At 39.3% G+C, this 15208-nt stretch overlaps 1 protein-coding gene across 5 annotated transcripts in view; it reads left to right on the top strand.

Annotated features, from left to right (window-relative positions):
• Nucleotides 1–2673: 2673 nt before the first annotated feature.
• LOC124102509 (probable E3 ubiquitin-protein ligase HERC6) overlaps nt 2674–15208 on the top strand; it is a 56478-nt gene continuing 43943 nt past the window's right edge. For 3 of the 5 annotated variants that reach the window (XM_046458850.2, XM_046458851.2, XM_058583861.1), the window contains exons 1-5: nt 2676–3035; nt 4948–5107; nt 7323–7399; nt 8735–8962; nt 10836–10930. In XM_046458850.2, the coding sequence (XP_046314806.1) occupies nt 2828–3035; nt 4948–5107; nt 7323–7399; nt 8735–8962; nt 10836–10930 (768 nt within the window). In that variant the 5' untranslated portion in view covers nt 2676–2827. Of the gene's footprint in view, nt 3036–4947; nt 5108–7322; nt 7400–8734; nt 8963–10835; nt 10931–15208 lie in introns of all 5 variants that reach the window. The other 2 variants (XM_058583860.1, XM_046458849.2) reach the window with 2 other exon arrangements.

Below are 15208 nucleotides of genomic sequence, written 5' to 3'. Positions count from 1 at the left end.
ACATAGTAAACATTCAACAAATGGGAGCTGCTCTTTCCAAGCACATGAACACAGATCAAGTGAGAATTACATATTTCTCCAACAATCAAATCATACTTAATTTCTTTGTAAGATATTTTATTCACTTATGCACTAACATTTATTGATTTTTTTTTTTTAGTTTGGCAGATGATGTGCTAAGTACTAAGGAAGAAAAATGAGTATAATATATTTATATTTTAGTTCTCCAATAGACTTTTAAAGAAATAAACTAGAATTAAGGCTTGATATCTTTTACTGAAGAAAGTAATAAACATTTAGCAAAGGACCATTCAGAAAAAGGATATACATGATATACAGCAACGGAACTAGAAATATGGATTTTATTCATTTACTCACTACTTACCTGTCTAATATACACTTAATAATATCTAGCAAGTGCCAAATACTCTTGAGATGGAAAAAGCAAGTCATATTTGTTCTTACCTTTAGAAAGTTTAAAATACAATCATAAAGAGAGGTAAACTGAGATTATATGAATAGATTTTATGATAATAAAATATAAAATAATAATGCCCATGATATCTAACAAGGTCAAAGTCACCAATGACATCCATTTTGCCAGACCTAAGGGTCAATACTCAATCCTTACCTTGCTTGATGAACAATTGACTGAGCTGATCATTTACTTATTCCATATTTGCTTGGGGCACACCATTCCCTCCTGTTTTTCCTCCTGTGATAAGTCCTCCAACCTCTAGCCACACAATACCTAGTGACCTCATTCAGACTTCTGGCTTTAAGCATCATCTCTATATTGCTGGCCCCCAACTTTTTGACTAACCAAACTTCTCCCACAACTCCAAACTGGTCTATCCTATTGTCTCCTTGTACAACAATTATGTCACAGTTATTATTATCAAACTGTACTCCTGATCCATAGTCCTAAGTCTTTTTGGGGAGATGGGGGGTTCCAGGGATTGATCTCAGGGGCTCTCAACCACTGAGCCATATTTCCAGCTCTATTTTGTATTTTATTTAGAGATAGGGTCTCACTGAATTGCTTTGCTCCTCGATAAGTTGCTGAAGCTGGCTTTGAACTCACAATCCTCTCCTGCCTCAGCCTCCCAAGCCATTGGGATCACACATGTGCACCACCTCGCCTGGCTCCAAGTCTTTTATTATTATTATTATTATTATTATTATTATTATTATTTTATTTTATTTTATTTAGTTGTAGATGGACACAATACCTGCATTTTATTTATTTATTATTTTTATGCAGTCCTAAGGATCAAACCCAGGGCTTCACACGTGCTAGGCAAGCACTGTACCACTGAGCTACAACCCCAGGCCCACATAGTCCCAAATCTTTACTTCCCACTAGACTTCCTATCCCAGTAGATTGCTCAGGCCAACCTTGGAGTAACACCTCATCCTTTTCATTCTTCCCTCCCATTTATAATCCACCAGCAAATCTTGGGAGTCTACCTTTCAAAATACATCTTGAATCTGCTAATTTCTCTCCTCTACTCTAGGATATCACATTTGACCTGCACTTGCACAGTGGCCTCTGCTATCTGGCTTTCTGTCTTGTGATTTTCTACAGAACAGACAGAATAGCTCTTATAAAACTAAAGCTGATCTTGGTGCTTCTCTGTTCAAAATCTTCCAACGGCTTCTCCCTATCTTCTTCATTTGGATATGACTGTGAATCATTCTCATTACCCATGTCCCTTCAGCTCTTGCTCAAATGTCCCTTCACCAGAGAGGGCGCCTCTGGTATCTTCTCAAAAATGCTAATTCCTGCAAGGCAGGCGGCACCCACCATAATGCCAACCACTGGGAGGCTGAGGCAGAAGGATGGCAAGTTCCAGGTCAGCCTCAGCAATTTAGGGAGTCCCTGTCTCAAAAAAGAAAATAAAGGCCGGCTATGCTGGCACACGCCTCTAATCCCAGTGACTTGGGAGGCTGAGACAGATGGATCAAGAGATCAAAGCCAACCTCAGCAATGGTGAGGCACTAAGCAGCTCAGTGAGACCCTCTCTCTAAAAAAATACAAAATAGGGCTGGGGATGTGGCTCAGTGGTCAATCCCTGGTACCAAAAAAAAAAAAAAAAAAAAAAAAAAGAAGAAAGAAAAGAAAGAAAGAAAAAGGGCTGAGCTCAGGGGTAAAGCACCCCAAGGTTCAATCCTCGGTACCAACAAAGCAACAAACAAAAACAAAACAACACAAAAACGTCTAATTCCTTCTTTCTCCATCCTCTCTTTCCTGCCTTATATTTCTTTATCTTGCCACTTGATTTTATACTATAAACTTATCTGTTTATGCTCTTTTTTCCCTCAGGAGAAGGTGAACATATCATGGAGGTCTTTTCTTTCATTATTGCAGTTCTGATGTAAAACCAATATCTGGAAGAGAGTAGGCACTCAGATGCTATTATTATTCCACTAAGCATTATTCCAACACTAAATATATCATCTCTTGATTTATCCTAAAACATGGTAAATTTGCTGTATTAGTGTCACAAGTCACAGACAACAAGGGAGCTGAGGCACAGAAGCATTAGATAATTTGCCCACAGTGGCACAGCTCGTAAATGGTTTAATTAGGGATGTAAATGTTTTTCCTGGAGAGTCCTCCGGGTTCTTCAGCACCTAGAACTTGGGCAGGGAGGTGGCAGGATGACGTAGGAGACAGGGTAGCGCTACTGGGGCAAAGTGAGTTGGAAGGCGGAGTGAGCCCAGAGCCGGAGCTGGACTGTCTTCCATTCTTTCGATTTCTGAGAAATCAGCTCACACCCATCACCAGCATTTGAGAGTGGAGCCGGCGGTCAGGGATTGCAGGATGTACTTCAGCTGGGGCGCTGGCTCCCAGGGGCGAAAGCGCGGGCTGGCACGGGTTCCCAGGCACGCCAGAGGCGACCAGCTCCTGCAGGCGGCCAGCGGGGAGCGCCACTCGCTGCTACTGCTGAACCACCATGAGGTCCACTCATTCGGGGACAACAGCCTGGGGCAGCTGGGCCAGAGGGGAGTGCCTCGCCGGGAGCGGCCAGGTAAGCCCCCGGGCGCAGGGAGGGGCCCTGCGCTCGGGGCGGGAGGGTATTCTGCACCTCGGGTCCGCCCGGCCACCTAGATGCCCAAACTGCGCTTCCTGCCTCCGGAGCGCAATAGGTCAGTTTCATTTCCCCGAGCGCTTCTGATTTGTTTCGGTTTCCAGTTCCTGTTTCCTGCCAAACAGTAGAACTGACCTGGACCCCGCATCTCTGGACAGAGATGGGGTCCCTCCCTTGACTTTCCAGCCTGGATGGAAGCTGGAGGAATCAGTTTATTTTCCAAACATGGTTTGTGGGTTAGACACCTGTAATCAGCTCAGAAATACCACGGGAGAGCTTTTATTTTGAAATTTAAAAACATAAAATAGCTTTTTTCATTCTTGCTTTTTTTTTTTTTTTTTTTTTTTGTATCAGGGATTGAACCCAGGGTCACTTAACCACTGAGTCACATCTCCAACTTGTTTGTTTGTTTTTGAGACAAGTTCTCGCTATTAGAACAGCATTTTCACCATTACTGATTGTTATGGAATTATGGGGGGAAAAATCACCTGTAACCCCAACACCCAAAGATAACTCCTAACATTTGTTGCCTTTTTCTCCTTGCCCATTTCTGTGTGTATGTATTTAACTTTTACAAAAGTCATGTCATTATACAGTTTCGTATATGTAGTATTTACAATTCTGTAAATTGTGTCTTTCACAAATGTCATGAATATATTACCCTTTTATAATGTATTTTTAAAAATATTTTATTCTTGGTACTGGGGATTAAACCCAGGGTCACTTTACCACTGAGCAACATCCTCAGCCCTTTTTATATTTTTATTTTGAGACAGGGCCTTGCCAAATTGCTGAGGCTGGCTTTGAATTTGAGATCATGCTTTAGTCTCCTGAGCCATGGGGATTACAGGTGTGTCCCATCACACACGATTTATTTTATTTTGAGACAGGGACTCCCTAAGTAGCTCAGGGTCTGGCTAAGTTGTTGAGGATGGCATGGGACTTTAATCCCCTGTCTCAGCTTCCTGAGTTGCTGGGATTACAGATGTGCACCACCATGCCCAAGTGAAAATATATGTTAAATTGCTGCATAATAGTTCAGGCTCATGCCTAAGTGAAATAAGTCAATTCCAAAAAAAACCAAGAACCAAATGTTTTCTCTGATGAGCAGATGCTGATTCATAGTAGGGGGAAGGGGGAATGAAACATTCAGTTAAAGATCATAGTTCCTATGGGCCTTGCCCACCATAGTGCTCACCCTTTTATCTGCTGTTAAAAGATAAACTTAAGAACATTAAAATTTTAAAGAGTTTATTTGAATATTTAGTAATTCATGAATTGGGCAGCATCAGACCTTAGGCTATTAGATTCCACTGAGGGGGATTTGAAGGGATTCAAGATGGAAACTTGTAAGTATTTGAGGAAGCAAGACAGAAAACTTGATTAAAGTCCTTAGAGGTCATCTGGCAATTTCTGATTGGTTAAGCTTAAGTTTCATTTTTCTAGGCTGTGACCATCACTGAGTTGGGTTTCAGTTTGCTTACATAGGAACCCAAGGCATTGCAGTATCTCAGCCAGATGGTGTCCCAGTCTATTATTTTCCCATGAAGTGATGTAATACACATTGAATTTATTTTCTTGTAGCATGGGCTCTAGGTTTTGATTTAAAAGACTGTTGGAGCCAGGCATGGTAGCACCTGACTGTAATCCTAGTGACTTGGAAGGCTGAGGCAGGAGGATCACAAGTTTAAGGCCAACCTTAACAACTTAGCAAGGCCCCATTTAAAACAAACAAAAACCCATGAGAATATTGAATGAGACAGAGAATCTAAGTAATACTACTTTTTGAAGGAAAGTTTTATCTCGTACTTGTTAATTAACAATCTTGTGGGGGGGTTATTTTGTATTAAAGGACTAATTCAGTCATTGGCAACTCTACGTGTTGCTTTCGTGAGCTGTGGGAAGGAGCACTCTCTTGCTGTCTGCCACAGAGGAAGAGTCTTTGCATGGGGAGCTGGTTCTGAAGGGCAGCTGGGGATTGGAGAAATTAAGGAAATAAACTTTATACCTAAGTAAGTATTTCAATTCATTCTTTTATTTGTTCAGTAATTTTGAGTACCGTGTATCAGGGACCATACAAGATGCCAGAACACAAAGAGAACTGTGAGGAACACAGTCCCTAACCTCAGGGATTATAATATGGTGAGGGAAGAAGACAGGAAAAAAAAAAAAAATGTATGACACTAAATTTCAAGTCCCATGAAGGAAAAGGGCAGAGTGAATTGGAATGTGACCCATTGCTTTTTAACCTTATCTGTTGGAATGTAACTGTGGGGACCCACGTGGACACCCAGAGTATGAGGATTATTTAATTTTTTCCCTCTTTGGCAGTGCTATGGATTGAAAACCCAATGCCTCACTCATGCTAGGCAAATGGTCTACCACTGAGCTACATTCCCAGCCCCATGATTATTTCAAAGTAAAACCATTTGGACTTCAGAAGATGCAGAAAGTATCTTATCTGAACATCCTTTATCTGACTAAAGTGGAGGCTCTCCCAAATAAAATTGCCATGAACTCCCTTCTGTAGTTGTTTCCTGCAGATTCAGCCATTATCATTACCATCAAAAAGCCCCAAAGAAACTCTAATACTCTCCCATTGAACACACACACACACACACACACACACCCCTCAGGCTACTCTACAATAATAAGCACACATAAATACATTTTGTCTTTTCTCCTGTTAATCTATCTGTTGTGTTAATTTGAAAGCACCAGAAAATAAGTTGGAAGAGGAGTAGTTTCCTCCCAGTGCCATCTTTCCGCTTGTCCTAAACCAATTGGTTCTAATACTTTACTTAGTAAATGGTGAGGAATATCACATTTCCTCACAAACAGCTTCCCAGAGCAAGTATTATGACAAAAAGTTAGCTCTGAATTTTGTGTTCATGAATTACACACTTGGGGAATTTTTTAAAATGCCAGTTTTAATTTCAGGAAGTTATCTTTTGTTACCTCCTCTAGTCATATATGAGAGATCATGAGATTTGAGAAAACGAAAACTGACCTGCTAAAAGAAAATGACAGCAAATCTGGTTTTGCAGATCTAAACTGGCTTTATATATGATTGTAGAATTGGGCAGCAGTCTGGACCCAAAGTGGTTACTTTACCCAACCATACGGGCATGTTATAGTTGTAGCCAGAGAAAAGAAAGGACATATGGAAACTGAAAGAGAGGTGGAGACAGCCTGCACCTGTTTGCTTTAAACAGTTTCTGTGACTGAGATTAGGCTACTTGTTACAGAAGTAGGTTATGGTGTGATGTAGCTTCTCTTCTCATCTCAATTATTATTACCTATTTGCAGATCACTTACAATATGGCAGAAATGAATACAATATGATAACAGTATTATTAGAAGTAAGTCTTAAAGCTTAGCTTTCTAAGTCAATAGTTTCAGGCATTCCATAAGAATAAATAGGGAGTTAGGGTATAGTTAGGGAGTTAGGGTATAGTTCACTATGTATGAAAAAGCTTCGAAGCCAAATCCAAAATGTGTACAGATGCAGCTTTAGATCAAACTTAAAATGAAAAGGCTAGGATATGAGTCTGCTTCTATAACCTGATAACTGTTGACCTCTCTGAGTTCCTTTAGGTTCAACCATATGAAATTGCTGATGGTTATTTCTTTCTGATCTACAAATGTGACAGTTTTGTATGATTCAATCCAGAGATCTCTCATAACTTATAAGATGAAGACATGATCTAGAAATTCTAAAGCCTGTGCTCTGTTTTGAAGAAGCTTGTTTTTCTTTTAGGCCAATAAGTAAATAATAAAAAAAATTATATTGTGTATTGCCTTAAAGTCCATTACAAGTAGTGTTTGCATTATATACTGTTTTGGATTCTGTCCTGTATTTTTGTAAATGCTGATGTCATGTGAAAAACAGTTTGATATGATGTGATTTCTGCATAATGCTCTGAATGTCACAGTGAAGAAATTCAGTGAAGTGCAGGTAACCAGCAGGAGTAACTGTGACTCTTTTAAAGTAATCAAATGCCTATGATCTAATTAGTGGTGCACATGAATGGGCTAGGGGTGTGGCTCAGTGGTTAAGCCCCTCTGGGTTTAATCATTGGTACCAAGAAAAAAGAGAGAGAGAGAGAGAAATAAAATTTTCTTCCTACAACAGTGTCTTATATACCTGTAGATCTGTAATTTACCTGGCAACTCACCCTACCTAAATAAGGATTTATAGTAGATTTTGTATTATTTTTATTATAGGAAAATAAATGCTCTAGCTGACATAAAAATAATACAAGTTTCCTGTGGACACTACCACTCCCTGGCATTATCAAAAGGTAAAAATCACATTTTGGAACTCTTGAATGTCATTTGGAAGTAGTTTTCAGAATGATAACTGTTGATGTTGAATGAATTGGGGTTCATTTTAGCACATTTAAAAGTTTTTAACTTTCTAGATTTCATTAGATATGTTGTTCTTCATGTTGTTTTATTGTTGTTGTTATTGTTGTTGTTTCAAGTTTCTTTGTTCTGACTGTGCTTTAAATAGTGCCTTGTTCTTATCTTCTCATAAGAGGTCATCCCAGCTCATACCTGACTGGCCAACTCCCTTAGAACTTAGTAGTAGTTTTATTTCCAGCCCTTGGCTTTTTATGCTGAATGGCTTGTCTGCACTGGTAAACCAAGACAAGGGGCTATTTGTTTTTTGTGTTTTTTTTTTTAACTTAGATCAAAGAAAGAAAAGTCAAAATGTCAAAATTATGACCTCCACATTTTGCCTACTAACCTCTCCCATGCTGTTCATCCTCAATCCAAATTTCTTAAAGAATATTGGGGAGGAAAATCTTCTCCCTTACCCTCCTATGTTTAGTGTCGGGGGGCTTTGAATTGAATGAACAGAAGACAGATTAACAAAGGAAGGGCATCCAATTTTTATTAATCTTTTTGTACACAGGAGTTCACAGAAACAGAAATGAAACTAAAAAGAAGTGGTTAGACTCAGGGACCCATATACAACTTTAACAAAAGAAAAGGAGTTTGGGCTTCAAGGGAAAATAAGTTGTGAGAAAGTGACTAAAAAACATATGGGGAGACTAATGGAAGATAAGGGCTATTTTAGTCATTTTTTTTTTTTTGGTACAGATTCATCTCCATGTCAACTCTCCATCTGCTGTCCTCTCCCCAGGGTGGGAAAAGCAGACAGCTTCACAAGAGAAATTTACACCCTGCTCTTTTGCAGATCAGGGGAGGGCAGAGAACTCTTCCTGCCTCTGTTGATTCTCAGGTGCAGCTCAAATAATCCTTACACCAGGGCTAGGGATAAAGCTCAGGGGCAGAGTGCTTGCCTAGCATGCACAAGGTCCCAGGTTCAATCTCTACTATTGAGCTCCAGCCCTAGTATGGAGAACAGATGTTCTCATCAAACAGAAAAAGTAATTAATTAATGTATTAAAAAGTAAGTAATTAATGTATTAGATGATCATGGAATTCTTTTCCCAATATGTATGTAAATTAAAATATAATGTTGAACACGTTAAACACATGGAGTTTTGTCAGTTACACCTCAATGAAGTGAGGGGAGGGGGTGAGGGATTTGCAGGATTAAGTAGGTTCTACTTGAATTTGGTATTCCAGTGTGTGTAAATATGAATTTGTTTTCTTTATTTTTTTAGATGGCCAAGTGTTTTCATGGGGGAAGAACAGCCATGGTCAGCTGGGCTTGGGGAACGAGTTCCCCTCCCAAGCCAGTCCGCAGAGGGTGAAGTCCCTGGAGGGCATTCCGCTGGCTCAGGTGGCTGCAGGAGGAGCTCACAGCTTTGCCCTGTCCCTCTGTGGGACTTCATTTGGCTGGGGAAACAACAATGCAGGGCAGCTGGCCCTTAGTGGGAAAAATGTCCCAGGTGAGGAAAGTCTGGGTGCAAGCTGGGCAAAGGGCAGGGGCAGTTTCCAAGGCTAAAACAGGGGTTTCCAAACTGTGACACATGCGATCACCTGGAGAGCTATTTTATATCCTATTTCCACAAACTTAGTGCCTTAAAACAACACAAAGTTATTATTTTGTTGTTGTTGTTGTTGTGGTTTTGGTTTTGGTTTTTTCTTTTGCAGTGATGGGGATAGAACTCAGAGCCTTCTGTGTACTAGGCAAGTGCTCTACTGCTGAGCTGCAACCCCAGCCCTTATAATTATCATCTTACAGTTCCAGAGATCAGAAGTCTGACATTTGGACTCACTGGGCTAAAGTCAAGGCATCAGCAGGGCTGCCTTCCCTCATGGAGGCAGGAGGTGGATCCCATTCCTCACCTTTTCCTGCTTCTGTGTCCCCCTTGTGTTAATTACTCTGACATTAACAGCCCTCTTTGCGCTTCAGAGCTAGTGGTGGCTGATGAAGTTTTTCTTAAATCACATTATTTTGATATTGACTCTTCTTTCTCCCTCTTCTTCAAAGGACCCTGGTGATACCACTGGGTCTACTTGGATCATTCAAACTAATCTCCTCGCCCCCTTCTTTTATTTTTTGGTACTTGGGATTGAACCCAGAGGCTCTTAACCACTGAGCCACGTCCCCAACTCTTTTGAGACAGGGTCTTACTGAGTTGCTTAGGGCCTCACTAAGTTGCTGAGGCTGGCTTTGAACTTATACTCCTCCTGCCTCAGCCTCCTGAGTTGCTGGGATCCGCTGGTTCTAATTTCCCTATTTTAAGGTCAACTAATGAGGATTTTAATTCTCTCTACTTCCTTAACTCCCCTGTGCCATGGAACCTGACAGATCCAAGGCTCTGGGATTAGAAAGCAAGAGACCATTTTTCTTTGCAAGGCCATTATTCTGTCACCACAGGATCCCTTTAATAATCTTGATGCCCTGGTTAAACTCCATACCTATGAAATCAAAATGTCTTGGGGTGAGAGCCAAGCTTCAATCATTGTTAAAGATCTCCCAGGGGATTACAATGTGCAGCACAATTTGGAAACCACTGGCTTAGTAGACTACTAACGTTAGGGGAAATAACCAGTCCTTCTAGACAAAACTCTTCTAAATGGTAAAAACAAAACTCACCAAGAAGTCTGCTCCAGGAACCCTGTCCTCCCTGTTCAATTCTTTGCATTTGGCATATATATATTTAACACCTATTATGTGCTAGTACTGTGCTGAGCATTTACATCTCATTTTATTTAACACCCTTAATATGATGTAGTTTCTCTTCTCATCTCAATTATTATTACCTATTTGCAGATCATTTACAATATGGCAGAAATGAATACAATATGTTAACAGTATTATTAGAAGTGAGTCTTAAAGCTTAGCTTTCTAAGTCAATAGTTTCAGGCATTCCATAAGAATAAATAGTTTCTGAATAAATGCTAAAGGACAGCTCCATTTTTTTTTCCATAATAGTTTTCACTAGGCATGGTGGCACACACCTGTAATCCCAGTGACTCAGGAGGCTGAGGCAGGAGGATTGAAAGTTCAAAGCCAGCCTTGGCAACTTAGTGAGGTCCTCAATAATTTAGCAAGACCCTGTCTCAAAATAAAAAAATAAAAAGGGTTGGGGATGTGATTCAGTGGTTAAGCACTCCTGGGTTCAGTTCCCAGTACTAATAAAATCAAAACAAAATAGTTTTCTTTCTGTTTTATGTCCTTGAGTATGCACTTTAAAAATTATGTTAATGAATTGTAAGATAACATGAAAGGTATTACTAGGAATACAAATATAAAAACTCATGAAATTCTGAATCTGTTTCTCAAACTCTAAAAATTCTGCTTTCTTTCAACAGAGCAAAGCTACAAGCCCCGTTCAATTGGTGCACTGAAGAATCTAGGTGTAATTTATATCAGTTGTGGTGATGAGCACACTGCAGTGCTTACTCAGGTAATCTAAAATGTGTTGCAAATTTTATAAATCCCAGAGAAAGATTAACATCTGCTGAGTAATCTTGCAAGCAAGATGTCTAGGCTACTATAACAGTATACCATAGACTGGGTGGCTTAAAAACTATAGAAATCTATTTCCCATGGTTCTGGAAGTTGGGAAATCCAAGATCAAGGTGCCAGTAGATTCATGTCTATAGAAGACAAACTTTCTGGCTCATAAATGAGCATACTTTTGCAATGCCCTTACATAGTGGAAGGGATGAGGGATCTCTCTTGGGTCCTCTTTTATAAGAGGACTAATCTTATTCATGCTAGTTCTGTCCTCATGACTTAATCATCTATCAAAGACCCTGCCTCCTAATACCAGCATGTTGGGGGTAGGATTTTAGCATATAAATTTTGAGACATAAATGTTCAAACTATAGCATGATGTGTATATCAATATCTAGACATATTTATTCAATATATAGATATCTCAAAAGGAGGAGTGAAGCAAATATAAATCATATTTTCAAGATCCTATAATAAAAGCTAATTTCAGTATTAGAAAATATGTTCAGGGCTGGGGATGTGGCTCAAGTGGTAGCACCCTCGCCTGGCATGCGCGAGGAGCTGGGTTCGATCTTCAGCACCACATAAAAATAAAGATGTTGTGTCCACTAAAAACTAAAAAATAAATATTAAAAAATTTTAAAAAAGAAAGAAAATATGTTCAGATACCTACTAAGTTAGAGTAATGTAGGAACTAATCTTTCCAGCAATTATTCATTGACAGTGTAGTTCCTTTTTTATTTTTTAATATTTATTTTTTAGTTGTAGTTGGACACAATACCCTTATTTATTTATTTATTTTTATGTGGTGCTGAGACTCAAACCCAGGGTCTTACACGTGCAAGGTGAACGCTATTCTGCTGAGCCACAATCCCAGTGCTCCCCCTCCCTTTTTTTTTTTTGCTTACCAGCGATTAAACCCAGAGGGGGAGCTTAACCACATAACCAGCCCTTTTAATTTTTTTTTTATTAAGTATAGTACCTAGAAAAAAATTTTTTTTTTTTAATTTTAGCTGGGCATGGTGGTGCACACCTGTAATCCCAGCAGGTTGGGAGGCTGAGGCAGGAGGATGGCAAATTCAAAGCCAGCCTCAGCAAATCAGCAAGGCTCTAAGCAACTCAGTGAGACCCTGTCTCTAAATACAATACAAAAAAAGGAAGGGGGCTGTGGCTCAGTAGTTAAGCACCACTGAGTTCAAACCCTGGTACCAAAAAAAAATTTTTTTTTAAATTTTTTTAAAAATATTTTTTAGTTATTGATGGACCTTTATTTTATTTATTTTATGTGGTGCTGAGAATCGAACCCAGTGCCTCACGCATGCTAGGCAAGCACGTTACCACTGAGACACAACCTCAGTCCTTTTTTTTTTTTTAATTTTGAGATGGGGTCTTACTAAGTTACTGAGTGTAGCTTTGAACTTGAGGTCCCCCTGACACATCCTCCAAAGCTGCTAGGATAACAGTAGTGCTGCACTGCACCCAGCAACAGTATAGTACTACAGATAACAATTGTTATGGAAGCTACCAAGTAATTTTTATAATTCTCAATAGTTCACTTTATAGATTTTGTTCAGTTTCTTGCTTGGCACAATTATGACCCATTATCATGAATTTTTTTTCTCTACTTCTTGTTCTGGCCATGGAATGTATTCCAGTGAGTGTATTCTTCCTGGATCCGCAAGGAATAAACTTGAAAACCATTTGTATACTTGAAATGCTTATTTAAAAACTGTATACTGCACCTAGCGGCTTGGGAGGCTGAGGTAGGAGGATCACAAGTTCAAAGCCAACCTTAAAAAGTAAAAAGGGATAGGGATGTGACTCAGTGGTAAAGCACCCTGTGTTCAAGCCTTAGTACTGTATCAAACCAAACCAAACCAAATAAAACAAAACTGTATACTCCAAATGATTTTTTACTTTATGTCTTACAAGTCCTGAGACTCAAACCAAGAACTTCTTACATACTACTAGGCACGCACTATACCTCTAAGCTACATTCCTAGCCTGCCAAGAAATTTGAATTTTCTGTTTTTGTGGGGTTTCTTTTTAATATTTATTTTTTAGTTGTAGTTGAACACAATACCTTTATTTTATTTATTTATTTATTTATTATGTAGTGCTGAGGATCAAACCAGAGCCTTGCACATGCTAGGCGAGCACTCTACCACTGAGCCACAACCCCAGCCCTGTATTTTCTGTTTTAAAAGCATGTCTTAAATTAGGAAACTGTTAATTGTTTGAATTGTGTTATAACTTTTTTCTCATTCATTCTTTTTAATTATATGTGACAGTAGAATTTATTTTGATATATTTATACAAGCATGGAATATATCTTATTCTAATTAGGATCCTAATGAATTATATTATTCTTAGTTGACAGAGAAAGCTGGAGTTGTTTTTAATCATAAAATCATCTTTTGAAAATAATATTTAAAAAATGGTGAGATAAAGCAATGCTGTGCTTAAATTTTGGTGTTACTCTTGAGCCAATTAATTTGTCCATCCATTCATTCAACAGATATTTATTAATTGCTTTCCATTGTTGTGACAAACTACCTAAGAAAATCAACTTAAGAAAGAATGATTTAAGGCTGAGGATAAAGCTTACTGGTAGAGTAGTTACCTAGCATGCTCAAGGACCTGAGTTTGATCCTAGTATTGGAAAAAAGGAAGAAAAGTTTATTTTGGCTCACAGTTTCAGAGGTTTTTAGACCATGCTTTCTTGGCTCTGTTGTTTCTGGGCCTGTGGTAAGGCAAGACATCACAGCACAGAGCATTTGTGTTGCAAGGGGGCAAAATTGCGACTTATGGATTCGAGGGGAGAAATAAAGAATGTCCATGTGCTTCTGCACCTTTCAATTCTTTATTCACTCAAATTACTCAATACACTTCACTCTATAGGTTCTTAATAAAGAAAACGACGACGATCCTTAATGCTAGGCACTGCAATAGATATAATCAATTCACAGCAAACAATTCTAGATTAATTAATTCACAGCAAGCAATTCTAGATTAATTCTAAGCACTGCAAAACACACTTAATCATGACAGGCTAGTGACAGACATTTCCTCTGTGTGCTAAGTTCAAAGGTATTAAACCTTAGGCTTTATCTCCAGCAGATGCACACTCACTCAGATCACATCAGGTCCAGAAGCAAGGCAGCCTTTTCCTGGTGTGGAGTGGACGACTCGTTGAGGAGAGGGTCGTAGGGAGAAGTTGCAGCTCTCACCAAGGTCCAGACAAGTCGGTAGAGTTTGAGAGCAGTAAGGATCACACAGAGGCTCAGGAAACGATGACAAGTGATGGGATGTCAGCCTCATCAGGCTCTCCAGCTCCAGTGCATCCTTGTTTTGGCTGGCTGAATCCCTGTTCATTTGCTCTATTATTTATACTAAATTTGGGGGGGGGGGGGTTGACCCCGCTTTCAATCCTTATCAGCTACCACTGATTTTTCAGTGACATCATTTACCCTGGGGTCAGAAACATCTGTTCAGGTGGTCTCCACCCTGAGCTTCTCACCTTTCCCTCTTATCAAGTGAGGACAGCCTGCCAGGGGCTTCACTCTGTTTACCAAGGTGAGGGGAAGTAACTTGTTTGAGGCCATACTGGAGGGCTCTGTGGGTGTGCCAGGTGAAACTGCAGGTTTCAAACTGGAGTCAGTGGATTCACCCACTGATGATATTAGAACCCTCAAGACCAACTTACCTTCCAAAGGCCTCACCTCTGAACAGTACCTCATTGGGGACCAAGGCTTCAATATGTGAGATTTGGGGCAACATTTCAGATTTAAACCATAATAAAAGACTTTTTTCTTTTCCCCAGCTTTATTGGGATAGAATTGACAAAAGTTATGTAAATGTATGGTGTGCAAAGTGATGTTTTGATGTGAAATGATAATCATAATCAAGCTCATTAATATATATATATATATATATATATCACCTTAGATAATTATCTTTTTATGTAATGAGAATCATTAAGATCTACTATCTCAACAATTTTCAAGTGTCTAACAATTAGTATTAACTGTAGTCACCATGCTGTACAATACATCTCCACAGTGCCTTGATTTTAAGGGCATGTCAGAGATTTTGTGTGTCTAATGTTGTAAACTCTATGCTCACTGTAAGAAATAACAAAGGGGTCTGGGGTTGTGGTTCAGTGGTAGAGCACTTGCTTCGCATGCAAGAGGCACTGGGATAGATCCTCAGCACTACATAAAAA

The sequence above is a fragment of the Marmota monax genome, unplaced genomic scaffold, assembly GCF_021218885.2.
Source record: "Marmota monax isolate L192 unplaced genomic scaffold, Marmota_monax_Labrador192_F-V1.1 WCK01_AAM20220418_F8-fsc00002, whole genome shotgun sequence".
Classification (NCBI taxonomy): domain Eukaryota; kingdom Metazoa; phylum Chordata; class Mammalia; order Rodentia; family Sciuridae; genus Marmota; species Marmota monax.
The sequence above is the reverse complement of the archived record's forward strand: the minus strand, read 5'-3'. Positions and strand labels throughout refer to the sequence as shown.